This window comes from Neovison vison, chromosome 6 (assembly GCF_020171115.1).
Source record: "Neovison vison isolate M4711 chromosome 6, ASM_NN_V1, whole genome shotgun sequence".
Classification (NCBI taxonomy): domain Eukaryota; kingdom Metazoa; phylum Chordata; class Mammalia; order Carnivora; family Mustelidae; genus Neogale; species Neogale vison.
Window position 1 is genome coordinate 69,833,329 of NC_058096.1, and position 14,371 is coordinate 69,847,699.

Sequence of the window (14,371 nt, forward strand, 5' to 3'; positions counted from 1 at the left end):
TCAAAGGCTGACGGCACTGTTCTCTGGAGACTGCCTCCTCTCTCGTCTTTCTTCCAGTTCTGTGTCTTGCGGGCGGGCTCACTCAGGCTCCTTTCAGCTATTCGTGCCACACTTGTCATGGGATCTCCATGGGATTCCCTCTGCTCAGAAAGCTCTTCCTCCCATCCCGTTGTTTACTTTCACGTTAGGAACTCCCAGTCCCTCCATGGACTCTTTGCCACATGACTAGAAGAACTGTACTTTCGTCACCAACAATCTCTTCCTCAATTGAACCACTAGCATACTTTAATTAATAAATAAAAGTGTGTCGGTTTGACACACTTTGAGGATCTGTCACCACCACCTACCTGGGGATGTGAGTTTTTAATTAGGCAGGAGCGTGTCTGCCCACAGGCTTTGTGTCTGCCACAGCTTCTCATGCAGACAAGGGCTGAATGGTACGGTCCCAGGATAGACTGGTCTCCGTCTCCTTGTCAGGTGATAACATGTGGGGCTGTGGCAATGGCTCATGCTAATAATATGTCTCTGGTAGCTCATGAATTTGTTGGCAGCCTGTAAACGCCTTGGCTCCTACATTGGAGAAGGAGTGACCAAGTAACCGTGGAAGAAAATTTAAGCGAAATACTCTTTCTCATAGGAAGAAATATTAAAACTAAATTCAAAAGTAGCAATGTTAAGGTAATACATATATTTTTGTCAGTCTTCACATTTTTTCCTTCTTCTTCTTTTTTTTTCATATAAAATGATTCAATGCTGACCTAGAAATCTTCGAATATAACATCTTACTGCTAATGACAAAACACCACAGCTTCACCTGAAAGGTGCAATTGAAAGATTTCCTTTATCACGAGAAGGTACAAGAGGAATAATTATCATCAAAGGCTTGTATTGCTTTCATTGTGGAACAGAAAAATTGCCTGCACTTCTCTATCAAGTCAAAATTGCTATCTGTGGTGTAATTTCCAGAAAAATAACTATGGGATGATGGACTATAACTTAGAAAAATCATAAATGAAACAATCACATGTGCAGAACAGAGGACACAAAGGAACTGCCTAGCATCTAGCTATATCCATTGACTCAAGATCAAATAAGAAGAATTATGTATGATTTATAGCCTACGTGGAAATTTTCGTTTATGTGGAGACTGAAGATGTTCTTATCATATTAAAATATGGATGTTGCAACTGAAAATTATTACAAGCATACAAAGTAATAGACATTTTGGTCACTCAGAGATAATAAATGACAATGAATACTAAACAGATTACATGATGTCGCCATTTAACAGATGTAGACATCAATGGGCAATAATGATAATATAACGAAGCTAATAACATTTTTGAGCTCTTTTCTAAGTACTTTGTGTTAATTCCTTTAATTCCCAAAACAGAGCCATGAGGTGGGGACTTCTGTTATTTCCATTTTGCAGTTTAGAGACTGAGGCACAGAGACGGTGAATAACTTTCCCCATTTATACAACTAGGAAGTGGATAGGCTACAATAGCAAATCAGTACATCCTGACTTGTGAGGCAGACTTTCCTCAATTTTCTAAAAACCAATAGTGGAATATCTAAGTGTATTTTTCTTATACCGTACTCAGTTCCTGAAAAGACGTCTGTAAGTGGGAAATTTAAAAACAGACCCAGGGTAGAATGTAAGTTTTGTGAGAACTTGTCAGTGGCTATATCCTTCATTCCAGAACACTACCTGGCTCATGGTACACTCTTGATAAACATACATGTAATGACTAAGTGAGGAGAATCTAACATAGTACTTTGCAATGAGAAAGTGCTCAACAGATTTTTTTTTTTTAAATTGGATTTAAAGGAATGTATTTTATGAATCCATTCTGGAAGAAGAGTCACCTTCTGATTTCTTGTTTGAATAAATCCAGATTTTCATATCATTTGCTTAAAATAAAGATGAAATGAAAAAACATTCTCACTAATCAGAAAATTACTAAAACTCTTAAAGAAGAAAAGGCAAAACAAATTAAGGATGTCACAACTCTTGCAGAATCCTAAGATTATTGCAGAAAACTCAGTTATCATCTCCGGACCCACAACTTATTCTCTGTGAGGGTCCAATATTTTTGGGCAACAATTCACCAAGTCATACTTGTTGTCAATTCTCAGGCATCCAGAAGAATTTTAGTCCAGTTATGGAACACTGCAGTGTATTTAGTTTATACAATCTTGAGAAAACTGTACTATTTAACTGTCTTAATCGTGTTTTGGCTCTGAGAAATAAATGGAAAAGTTACCATTGGTAAAAAACTGTTTACTAACTCATCAACTTTTCTCATAGATTTAGCCAAAAGAGAAGATAGGTCATGAAAACACAAGGATCCAGCAAGCTAGTGTTTTAGTGAATTTTAATTTCTTTCTAATTAGGTGCTATGTCAAGGGCTATCTACAGGGTCTTTCTACACCAACACATACAAGAATAAGGATGACCAAAAGCCAAGCTGAACAGCCAATGGATGGGAGTGGTAACTGCACGGCTGCCTCCCCTCAGTCAGCTTCTCAGGGGGAAGCAGTTACCATGCAGAGTCTTTAGAAAGCTTATTACTTACATTTCCAATATTTTGAAATCTGCTTTCTGAAACCTCTAGGGGAGTTATCTGGCTACATTTTGCAAAGTGAGGGTTATAAATGATTTTAATTTACAGTTTCTCTACAGAGTGTCTTCCCCCCAACCCCCCAGCTCCTCCCTTCCATTCCACCAGTTAAGCTCTGGTGATGCCAGGGTCTCTTCTTCCTACACTAAGGTCCACATGCCATTTGAAGGGTTTAGGGGCCATGACTTATTTTAATGAGGCAAATTAGCAAGACTTCATGAGGGTCAACGATATCAACCGTGTTTGCTGCTGGGCCCTCAGAATCTAGTATATTGCCTGGCACGGGCACATAGTAGGCAGGAAATAAAACTGACTAAAGGATATCTTACTTGCACCCTCTGCTAGCCCTCCTTCTTGCTACTGGACATGAAACACACCCTGCCTCGAAACTAGTGAGGCTTTTGATGAACCACCAAAGAAGCTGTCATATAAAACTATCAACCGTATGCCAGGCGCACACTTAAAACAGTAACATTGCACATATACTGATGCCTACCAAAATTCAGTGGATGGACCACCAGGACTAGGACCCTTGGATTCTTTAGCTGGACACAGACTGTTCTTTGTTGATTAGGAATGCTAGCTCCAACTCCATCAGTAACCCTGGATGTGCCTTTTCCCTCCTTTGGGCTCTGTTGTCTCATTTATAAAACAGGGATCATAGAGCTAACGGTCCTTTTTCCTCTGAGAGTTTTTTGCGAAGTAAACGCAAGTCATTCACAAGGCCACAGTTCTACCCCAATAAATAATTCATGGATGCGTCTGCTAGTCAGAATAAGTAAAACTGCAATGCAGTGATTATCATTTAAAATGGAAATTGCTGTTCACAATATTCATATCTACGATTTAATATAAGTTTGACTGTGTGGGATATAATGAATTCTGTCAAGTTTTAGGAGGGGAAGGGTTTTTTTTTCCCCCCTACTATCCCCCCCCCCCAACGATAATGCCATTCCATTTAAATCCATTAAATACTTGGTTCCAAGTGTCATTTTGAATGATTCCCATGTTCGTGTTTACTTTCCTGGAATGCAGCCCCAGCCTTCACACTTCAGTAGAGGAGGGGGTCTGGTATCTGCCACTTTCCCTGCCAGACTCTTTAATGGAAAACTCCAGAGCTGCAGCATCCGCACTTCTGCCATGGGCCTTTCATTTTGCTGGTAATACCTCAGTGCACTCTTCATTCTAAACCAGTGATGGGAAGGAAATCTCCATCCACATGGCTTTATGTAATTCCGTGACTGTGTCAACTCGCCAATCCATTGTTATCTTTGTGCTTTCTTACACTTATGTAAAATGTTGGCAGCCACATAATAACTTCTTATTTTCAGTTGATGTTGGTATACAGGAAGTGCTAAAAATGATTTTGGCTGCCCTTTTTATTTTGGAAAAGGTCATTCTTATCCCGCGTCATTCACATTTGTAAGACTAATATCTATACATGCTTAAGGACTAATACATACACATCTCTTAAGGAGAGAGATGATAAATGAGAGAATGGAAAGAGACTGTAGGAGGCAGACAGCTGAGCAGGATCATTCGTCACGTAGGAATCAGGCCACCTAAGCTGCCACGCCAGCTGTAACACTGTGGATCTGAGCAAGTCATTCTATCTGACGTCTTAGAAATATGAATAAGGGCGTGTCATTTCTGCTTCTCACCTCCTCATTAGAAGAGATCATCAGTGAGGATGATAGAGGGCTCTAAAATTTTGAGCTCTGTATACTAATAAAATCAACACACAATTGATGAGATCAGTTATATTCAAAGTCACCCAGACAGAGAATGGTTTCTAAGCCTGATTCAGGCTTGCCCAGAACAGATCAGGTTAATTAAATCAGGAAGGATGACTCAGCCATAGGAAGGTGGTCAGTGAAGAAAGAAAGATGCAAGTCTGCTGGGGTGTTGTCCCTGCCTAGGGAGAGGGACGCTGAGCCTTGGGGGTGGACGTTCTTTTGGTGCCAAATGGTAGTCTGGGTGAAAACACTAAAACTATACATTCTGTCTTGCTCTGCTTTCAAACTCACTTCAAATAATTGTTTGGATTTTCCTGCTACATCATTGTCTAGTATGAAATTGCCCTGAATAGAAAATATTGCTTATTGGCTTGCTTCATTAATTAATTAATTAATTCATCCATTCATCCATCTGTCTACCCATTCATTTGTTCAATAAATATTTACTGAATATTCACTATGTGCCAGGCACACCAGTGAATGAGAACAGACTCACATCCTTGTTCTAAGAAAGCTTGTATCCGGGTTGGAGGAGACCATTTAAACAAATAAATAAGCTGCATATTGTGTCAGATTGTGGTAAGTGTTATGGGAAAAAATGAAGCAAATGAGGGCTGAGGGAGCATTCTTGTGGGGACTGCTAATTTAAAGACCGAGCCAAGAAGATCTCACCGGTCAATTGAAGGAAAGAGGTGAAGGAAGGAGGCAAGTGATGTCTGAGGGGACAACATCCCAAGCGGTGGGAAGAGTCAGTGCAAAGGCCTGGAAGTGGGGATAAGCTTGTTGTATTTCAGGAAGGCCAGGGTGGCTGGGGCAGATCAGCCAGGGGGTGAGAGTAGAAGATGGATACAGAGTGCCATGAGAGGCCAGACTGTGACTCGAACCTTCTCATGAAGAAAGGGTATTCCATGATTCAGGAATTTTGTGTCTGGTTGATACTTGTACCTCCTTTGAGCTTGGCTGAGGCATAACTATCCCTCTGAACCTATACCATTCTTGGAGTCTTTGGCATGTTTAAAAATGTGAGGACCTGACTCAGAAGCCTAGGGACTCATTTATGGTGGTGTTCTTAGTGTGACCAATCAGGACTCTTAACTTTATCATTCCATGTATCTTCAACAGGTGTTTGAGATGTGAGCTCTGTACTACATATTGTAAGTGGTCATAATAGTCATTGCTTTAACAGTGACTTTATGAACATATCAAGATGGGGTTTTATGTTTAAAGTGAGGGATATACTCAATACAGAGTTATCAATGATATGGTTCATTTGAGTTTATTTATGGACTTTACATTGAGAGATCTGGGCTTGAATCAGGGAACTGACACTACCTATAGAACCTTAACAAAGTTCTTCAGGTTCTCTGAGACTTTGTTTCTTCCATCTCAAAGTGGGTGGTTGTAAAATGAAATAAAATAAAAAGGGTGGTGAGGAGGATTGAGTGAAATGATGTCCCCGAAGGTAAAGCATCAGTGGTCAGTAACATAGTTTCGCTTCTCTCCCCTTCTCAATTGCTCCTTTGCACTGCATGACTCAGAATTGCTGCCCACATTGAATCACAATGACATCTTAATGAACCCTCAATTTTGGCACCATAGGCTTCCAATAAGGCTCTTGAACAACAGAGCCCAGGTTGTTTCAGGAAAGGCCCACACAATCAGCAATGCATCTGGGTTGCATCATACATAGTCTCTAGCCCCTCCCAACCTCCCACAGAGCTGTGGAGGTAAAATGAAATTATAAATGTAAAGCATTCAACACAGTACTTGGGCCATTATTCATTGAATGTTAATTTTTATTATTTTTATTTCCCCGTAGTTTTGGGGAAAATGTTATGGAAATGAATATGTGTCTTAATTATGTTATGGAAAAATAAAAAAGAAAACAAAACTATCCAAGCAACAGTGACTTGTTTTATTGATACCAACGGTGAACTAAGAGGGTCTTTCTAGGGTCTCAATTTGGGGCCTAAATTGAATGCAAATTGAGTACTGTGATGCTTGGTTTTATGTGTCTACCCAGTAGTTGGCTGGTCTACCTAATTATTCAGTAGGTGTGACACCATCTTGTCACCAATCAGTTGACTTTACGGAGATAATCCCAGTAATGTAGATGGGCCTCATCCAGTCAGTTGGGTGACCTTAAGAGCAAAACTGAGGTTTCCTTGAGGGAGAAAGAATTCTGCCTCAAGACTGCAGCATCAACCCCTGCCTGTGAGTTTCCAGCCCCTGCCTGTGAGTTTCCATCTGTCCTACAGATGCTGCACTTGCATAAAGCCAACTCCTTGGAATAAATCTGTATAAGCGTATGTGTATGGGTATGCCTAGCTATGCATGTGTGTGCGTGTGCGCATGTGTGTGTACTCCTCCTGGTTCTGTTTCCGTTGCCCTGGAGAATCCTGACTGACATAGGTGCACATGGAGGCTTATTTATTCTTCTTTTCCTTCTGTCAGTAATGCTTTATGATGCCTCATTTGCATGATGCAATTTTATGGAAATGAAACTCGAACAGCCCCGAACTGCATAGTCAGTTTTTTCAGCTTTGTAACAACTTCTTTTTGGCCCAGGCCAGGAAACCTGACCCTGAGGTGGGGATCATCCCTACGCTGCCGGTGACTGGAGCAGCCTACCTAGGCAGTTCGAGGGGCACATAGGTGGGCTCTAGGTGAACAGCAGAAAGAACACAAAAGCCAAGTGGTAATTTGTCTCTGGAAATACAGGTATATCAAGACATCACAAAGTAGAAATGGGTTGGTTTGCCACTCTCTGGGTATGAATTCAGAGCATAACTGGGATATAAAAACTTTGTGGTCTAAGTGAAAATATATTTGTGCAGTGATGGTAACACACAATTTCTAGAATGAATGCACAGGAGGACAGATTACCATGAGAAGAGATATTACTGACAGGGTAAATCTGCTTTCATTTTTTTGCAAGTCTGTCCATAATCATATGGAAAGAAAGCCCTGGTGAAAAGTGAGACAAAAACTATGATATCATCTGAATTTAGTGTCCCTGCTCTAAGCTAAAAATTTGGGTGAGTTTCCACTTTCCTTTTTGGTTTCCAAGTTATTTTTTCACTTTTACTCCCTTTCCTCCTTATAAAGTATTCCTCACAGCATTGTCAGAGTTTGAGCAAAAACATTTTTCATCTCATTTCTGATTTGCCATTTTGTGTTATTATGATTTATAATAAGACATACAGATTTGGTCTTTCACAGAGCTCCTAAAACCTCAGAATTTCCCAAGTAATGAGAGCAACAAAAGTATCCTTTGTTATGTTAATGAGTGGCCTTTGGAACCTATGTAAAGCAATGTAAAGTCCATAAATAAACTCAAATGAACCATATCATTGATAACTCTGTATTGAGTATATCCCTCACTTTAAACATAAAACCCCATCTTGATATGTTCATAAAGTCACTGTTAAAGCAATGACTATTATGACCACTTACAATATGTAGTACAGAGCTCACATCTCAAACACCTGTTGAAGATACATGGAATGATAAAGTTAAGAGTCCTAAGATGGGGGCTGCTTGCCAGGAGCACCAACCTGTGACTTGAGGACTGCAAATTTCTTCCCCCCAACCCTCATCCTCCTCTGGGAAAGGAGAGGGGCTAGAGATGGAGTTCAATCACCAATAGCCAATGACTTAATCAATCATGCCCATATAATGAAGCCTCCATAAAACCTCTAAAGGACTGGGTTCAGAGAGCTTTCTGGTTTGTGAACATGTGGAGATTTGGGCAGAGTGGTGCACTTTGAGAGGACATGAAAGCTAGATGACCCTTCCCACATACCTTGCCCTGTGCATCTCTTATTCTTCTATAATAAACCATTGATCTAGTAATAAAACATTTCCCTGAGTTCTGTGAGCCACTCCTCCAAAGAGGAGGTCATGAGAACCTCCAGTCTATAGCCAGTGGGTCAGACACATGAGTAACAACTTTGGGAGCTTGCAAATTAGATCCAGGAACCCAAAAAAGATATTTTCTTACTGTATATCTTTCATAATCAAGCAGCCTTTTGTGTACTCTCCAGTCAAATTTTTGTAACTTACCAAAATGTGGTTAGCAGATACTTTAAGCAATGGCAGGAGAAAATTGTGTTTCTAGATGAGAAATGAACCTGGAACATAAAGCAGCATGACCTGCGAAGAACCAGCTTCCCTTAGAGAGACCAGGAAGGTTATGTGCAGTTAATGAGATACCAGAACCTCCAAGAGGTAGTTAATGACCAAGAGGCAGGGCTTTAAAGGCAGTGGAAACCTACGTGTCCATAAAGGCTCAAGACTGAACAAGGCAAGATATCCGTCCATAGATGACAGGGCTGTGGGAAAACAAAACCGTAGGCTCCAAAACCCTTTACCTTCCACAGGTCCATTTTGTAATTCTTGGAATGCTCTACCTCTGCAGAATTTCTCTTTAAATTCTCACCTGTTTTCCTTTGGCTTATCTCAGCAATCTTCAACTGGCTTCTCTTCAGTCTTATTTAATTTTTTTTCTTACAAAGCCATTCCTCCAATTTGCCTTCCTTTCCTCCTACTGTGAATTTCCTGTATTTCTCTTGCCTCCTCTCCCTTTGCCATTTTACCTCTTCTTCACCTTATTCATTGAATTTCTTTTCACTGTTCTTAATTCTTCCTCTCCCACTGATCTGTTGTGGTTTTAATCATTGCTTTGGTGCTTTAAAATCACCCAGTGACTGACATTTTCTCCCCGAAAGGAGGAAGATTTGTGAGTGTGGAAAACTAATTACAAAGACCCAACACATTCAATTTTCAGCTTGGTTCTTTCCTTTCTTCCGTGGTGCTTTAGCTTGGGATTAGAGATGGACCACTTACTGCCCCTCACAATGGCAAAGCCTTTCAGGCCTGATTTCTCAGCCATGTCATTCACATGGCAAGGTGTATCTGAGCCATTATGTTCCCCTGATTGGTAGAATTTTAAAACTGACCTTCACTAGGAAGAGCTTACTCTAATCTGCCTAGAAAATAAAGTAATGTTATTTTATAATGAGGTGATCAGATTCATTCTTCTTCTCAGACCATTCACTCCCTTTGTCCTCAGCCCCACTTCATTTTTTTTACAGCATGAAACAAGAATACACACATGGGTTTCTTGGAGAAAGGTGAAGGATTTTTTTCCAGTTACCTTGGCCAACTCTACCAGAAGTAAGATCTTTACAAAGGGAAGAATAGTAAAATTAGAAAAATAGATCAGTCCTTAAGACTGTAAGATTTTTATCATCTGGCATTTAGGAAATGTTAGATTGCTATGAATACACCAAGTTCACTGGACCTTGAGAGATTTCATGTTAGCTCTTCGTAACACTTAAGTATGGACTATGCAGTTTTTTTTTTTTTTTTTTGATAAATTTGGTCATGAATTCACTTTACCTTTCTGTGTTGCTTGACGACCAGGAGCATACAGCTCAGTGACTAAGTGCCTGAAGTTCATCTCTGCTGGGCAGCAGGATCTGGGAGATCAACATTATCAAAGGATACTTGTGATCAAAGCTGTACCACATTCTGAAGAGCCAAGCACTCTCTGTTTTGGTTGTGTTTTTATCCAAGTTATTTGCTTCCTGGAGAAAGACAATAGAAAAAGGTATCAGATCCATAATCAATATAAAATATTGATTTATGTAGTCAGCATTAGTATAGAATAGATTTAGATATTTTCACTATAAAATACATGTCAAATCAAATTAAATTTAACCACATTAAAAAAAAAACAACTTTCTAGGTAATAGGCATTTTTATCTAAATGGCAAAGCAGCTGCCAAGCAAATTAGCTCATAGATGTTGCCAAGTAGATGAGACTCGTGTGGCATAATTCAACATTTACTTTTCTTCATAATCCCTATTTTATTAAACAGCTAAGAAATGCCACTTTTTTGACATCAATAAAAGTGATATTTCTGTCAGATTGCTGTTGCATGATTTTTGCTGTTTACTTCTGTCAAATTTGGATGGTATTTATTTATGACTTACCAAAAGGTCAAGTCTAAAGGGATAATAATAGTCCAATAATTGTTAAGCTAGTTTTCATTCATTTTATTTTTGCTCCTTGCCACAGGCTATGCTTAATTTTTTATATCTTTTGATATCTTTCTCTTTTTAAGAGTCTTGAAATAAATATTCTTTATAGAAAGCCTGTAATAATTAAACGCATTTTCTATTTTTTTTTTTTTTTTCTGAAAGAGCTAAAGTGGAAGGGAGGAAGATAAGGAATTAAAAGAGAAAGCATTCAGCCTTGCTGACATCACTGCCCCAGAGCCTCCTGAGTCATCAACCATGGTCAAGCTCACTGTGTTCTTTGATACCATCATGGACGGCAAGCCTTTGAGCCCTGTCTCCTCCAAGCTGTTTGCAGACAAAGTGTCAAGACAGTGGAGAACTTTCATGCTCTGAGCACTGGAGAGAAAGGATGTGATTATAAAGATTCCTGCTTTCACAGGATTATTCCAGGATTTCTGTGTTAGTGTGGTGACCTCACACACCATCATGGAACTGGGGGCAGGTCCATCTGTAGGGACAAAGCTTATGATGAGGATTTCATCCTGAAGCACATGGGTCTGGGCATCTTGTCCGTGGCAAATGCTGGATGCAACCCAAACAGTTCCCAGTTTCTCATCTGCACGGCCAGGACGGAGTAGTTGGCTGGTTGGCATGTGGTCTTTGGCAAAGTGAAAGAGGGCATGAATATTGTGGAAGCAGGATGGGTTTGGGTTTAGGAATGGGAAGACCAGCAAGAAGATCACCATTGCTGACTGTGGACAAATCTAATACATTTGACTTGTGTGTTATCTTAACTACCAGACCATTCTTTCTGTAGCCCAAGAAAGCACCACCTCACCCCGATCTGCTCAAAATAACCTTTGTGATCTCACTGTAGGTCTATGGTTCCATATTTTCCTTATTCCCCTCCAAGAGCTAGATTGCAGAGTTAAGTTCATGATTATGAAATAAAAACTAAACAACAACAACAAAAAAGAAGAAGAGAAAGCATTTGATGTGTATTTATGTGAGAGTAGAGGATGAACTGTAAGAAAAAAAGGAAAGAAGGTGAAAAATTTGTGACCTTTACAGACAGATGATAATGAGCATTGCAGTGTGGTCGGGAGGAGATCCAGTGGCATTTTTACTTCTTTTGTGTGCCCCATTTTGCGAATCAAGAAAGGAGAATTCTAGGCTTCATTCGGTTGTAACTTTCCTCATCATTAAAAGCATTTATATATCTGTACACAGACTTCATTGCTTTGTTTGGGCTCACAGTCTCCATCCCCAAATTGTAACATTTGTTCACAGCCCAGTAACAATGTGAACCCTCTCAGAAATTACCATGTGGAAGACAAGGCAATCCTCTGGCTGCTCTGGAGATAGCCCTTACATGAACCCAGGTGGATTTGCTTTCATTTTATTTTATTTACTTTTTTCCCCATTCCCAGACAATTGCATTGATGGCTAATGATCTAGAGCTCTGTTCTGCTCTCTGAAACACATGTTATCAGCAGATGCTATAGTTCCAGCCCCCACAAATACAATGGAAATACAAGAAAGCAAAATGTAAGAAAGCAAAAGTCTGTATCCTTTGTCTAAAATGGCTGAAGTAGAGAGACTCACAATAAAATTAAAACCCATTCTGGAAGCTCTTCTCATTGGTTGTTTTAAGATCCCTGACTTTAAACCTTGTATAGTTTCCTGAATGGTGTTCCTAGAATGCCACTGTCCTACTTGGTATTGATGGAAATTTTGTGCTCATCATTCAGGAAACAATGGTTTGGATAGTGTTGGAAATGTTTCTTAAAAACAGGACTTCTCAGAGCCTTTCATTTATAAATGAGCATTGTAAAATCTTTAAGAGGGACCACTGTGGGACATATGTGATCTTTTCATGGATGTTAAGTTTTAAAAATCTGTTTTCTGATAGGCCTGAGTACCATGCCTTGTTATCTAGAGCTAGAATTTATTCATCGCATTCGCCCCAAAAGGAAACCAGTGTCAGTTCAATTTCTGTCCTTCCCTGAACCTTTCTCTAGCCATTTCTATTCCAACAAAGGCGTCAGGTTTGTTAGATCACTGCCACACATAGTGTTCTCTTTATTATTTTGTAACATCTGCAAGTTGTTTCTGCAGGCACAGATTGTTGGGGCTCAAGCTGGCAGAATGAAACCGCTCACCCCGAACCAAAACTTGGAAAAACTTTGGACCAGCAGTGGGAGTTGCCCCCCTCTCTTTTTTAAGAATGAAAAGCTTACAAAATCTTATCCATCAGCAGGCACAGGGAGTTTTTGATAGCTGATAACATCCACCGATGACAAGATAGTCATTGAAGAAAACGGAGAGAAAGTAGTGTAAGCAAATTCATGTTTTGGTTCGGTTGTTTGTTTTTAAATAATGGTGTGTGGTGGTGAGCTTGGCTGGCAGTCAGGGGTCTGGGGGTCCAGGTCCAGCATGCTCTCTCTGTCCCGCTGAATGACTGTGAGAACGGCAGTCCCTAGCTACTGAACGCTCATGAATTCCTAGGCAGCATGGTAGTCATAGTCGTTAACTTTTTCAGTCATTGCTTTTTAGTTTTCAAAACATTCTAGCAAGGTGGTCATATGATATCTAGTTTACAGATGAGGACCTAGAGAGGCTAAGAGAAGGGATGAGGGGATCCCAAAGTCTCGGGCTAGCAAGCGACAGAGTGGGAACTTGAATGTGAGACTACGGGACTCCAAAGATGAGGTTTTTTTCTGTGAGTTATCTCACTTAGTCTTTAAACTCTGGAGAACACAGGCATTGTATAAGTTACTGGGATGAAGTTTCTTTGTCTGCAAAATGAATTGAGGAAATTGGAACTAGCTGGACTCCAAGGTTTTATGGAAAACATTGTATTTTTTTATTAATGAAAACAACAACAAAAACAGCGGACACTTCTTGAATACTCACCATGTGCCAGACACTATCTCAAGTGCTTTTCATGTATTAATTCTTCTAATAACTATAAAAATTTGATGAAGTGTGTTCTATTATTATTCCTATGTGACAGATGAGGAAACTGAGGCACAGGGAGGCTTCCAAGCATGTTTGTGACCCCTCAGCAGCCAAGATTCTTCTCATCTGGATGGGGTCCCAGCATATAAATGGGGAGCCATCTAAGGCAAAGAAACCTCTGAACAGGGAGATGAGGTCAGGATTTTTGGGGTGATCTTATAGGTTGAGACAGAGCAGCTACCTGCACCCCAAAACATAATGAAAATGCATGACTGCCACCATCTGGGTAAAGTGTGATGGCTGTAAAAAGTATCCCTACAGAAACTCAATGACTGTGTAAGGAATTTCTCTAGACTCCTGGATCTGGGTTTCAAGGGTTTTCCAAGGTCTTAGAAGCCTTCTCTGCCCTTCTTTCCCCTTTCCAGATCATTTGTATTTTATTTCCTGAGGGGAATATACCAGAACCCACAAGCACTCATGAAAGATCTTATACTCTATTTGTGGCAAAACTTTCAGAAATATTTTTTTGACAGCTGATAAGAGCAACACATATTAGGTAGTGCTTCGGAAAAATTTTAACAAAGGTAATCTTTTTTCAAACTTTATTTTATTTGGAACATTGGAGATGTTATTCATTTTACTAGTTTGTAAAGAAACAGACCGGGTTTTAATTAGAATAAAACACAGACCATGTTTTCCCAGGTGAGGGAAATGCCGCTAATGACCCAGCATTGACTTTTCTGCTGATCCTAGATAAAATTTTCAGTGGGTATCTTAAATATCTGTTGGCCCCATTCTGGATCTGTTCATTTATTTCTCTGAAGTTATTGATGACTTAATAACTCGGTTATGAAAGGCCATCAATAAATGAGTAGAAATAAATGAGTTAGTCTACTGTGTGCTCTGCTTGTTCACTGGGGGTTGAAGATAAATGTGCCAAGGGAAGGCCAGCCTTTGCATTCACCCTGGAACAGGGAAGGTATCTGATGAGGCAGCACAGAGGGCAAGGCTCTGGGAGGGTCC

The 14,371-nt window shown here is 39.9% G+C and overlaps 1 protein-coding gene and 1 pseudogene across 2 annotated transcripts in view; one reads left to right on the forward strand and one right to left on the reverse strand.

Annotated features, from left to right (window-relative positions):
* SLC9A9 (solute carrier family 9 member A9) overlaps nucleotides 1-14,371 on the reverse strand; it is a 686,028-nt gene that overhangs the window by 93,752 nt on the left and 577,905 nt on the right. For both annotated transcript variants that reach the window (XM_044251554.1, XM_044251552.1), the window contains one exon: nucleotides 9,872-9,951. In XM_044251554.1, the coding sequence (XP_044107489.1) occupies nucleotides 9,872-9,951 (80 nt within the window). The remainder of the gene's footprint in view (nucleotides 1-9,871; nucleotides 9,952-14,371) is intronic.
* LOC122908574 lies at nucleotides 10,554-11,155 on the forward strand (annotated as a pseudogene).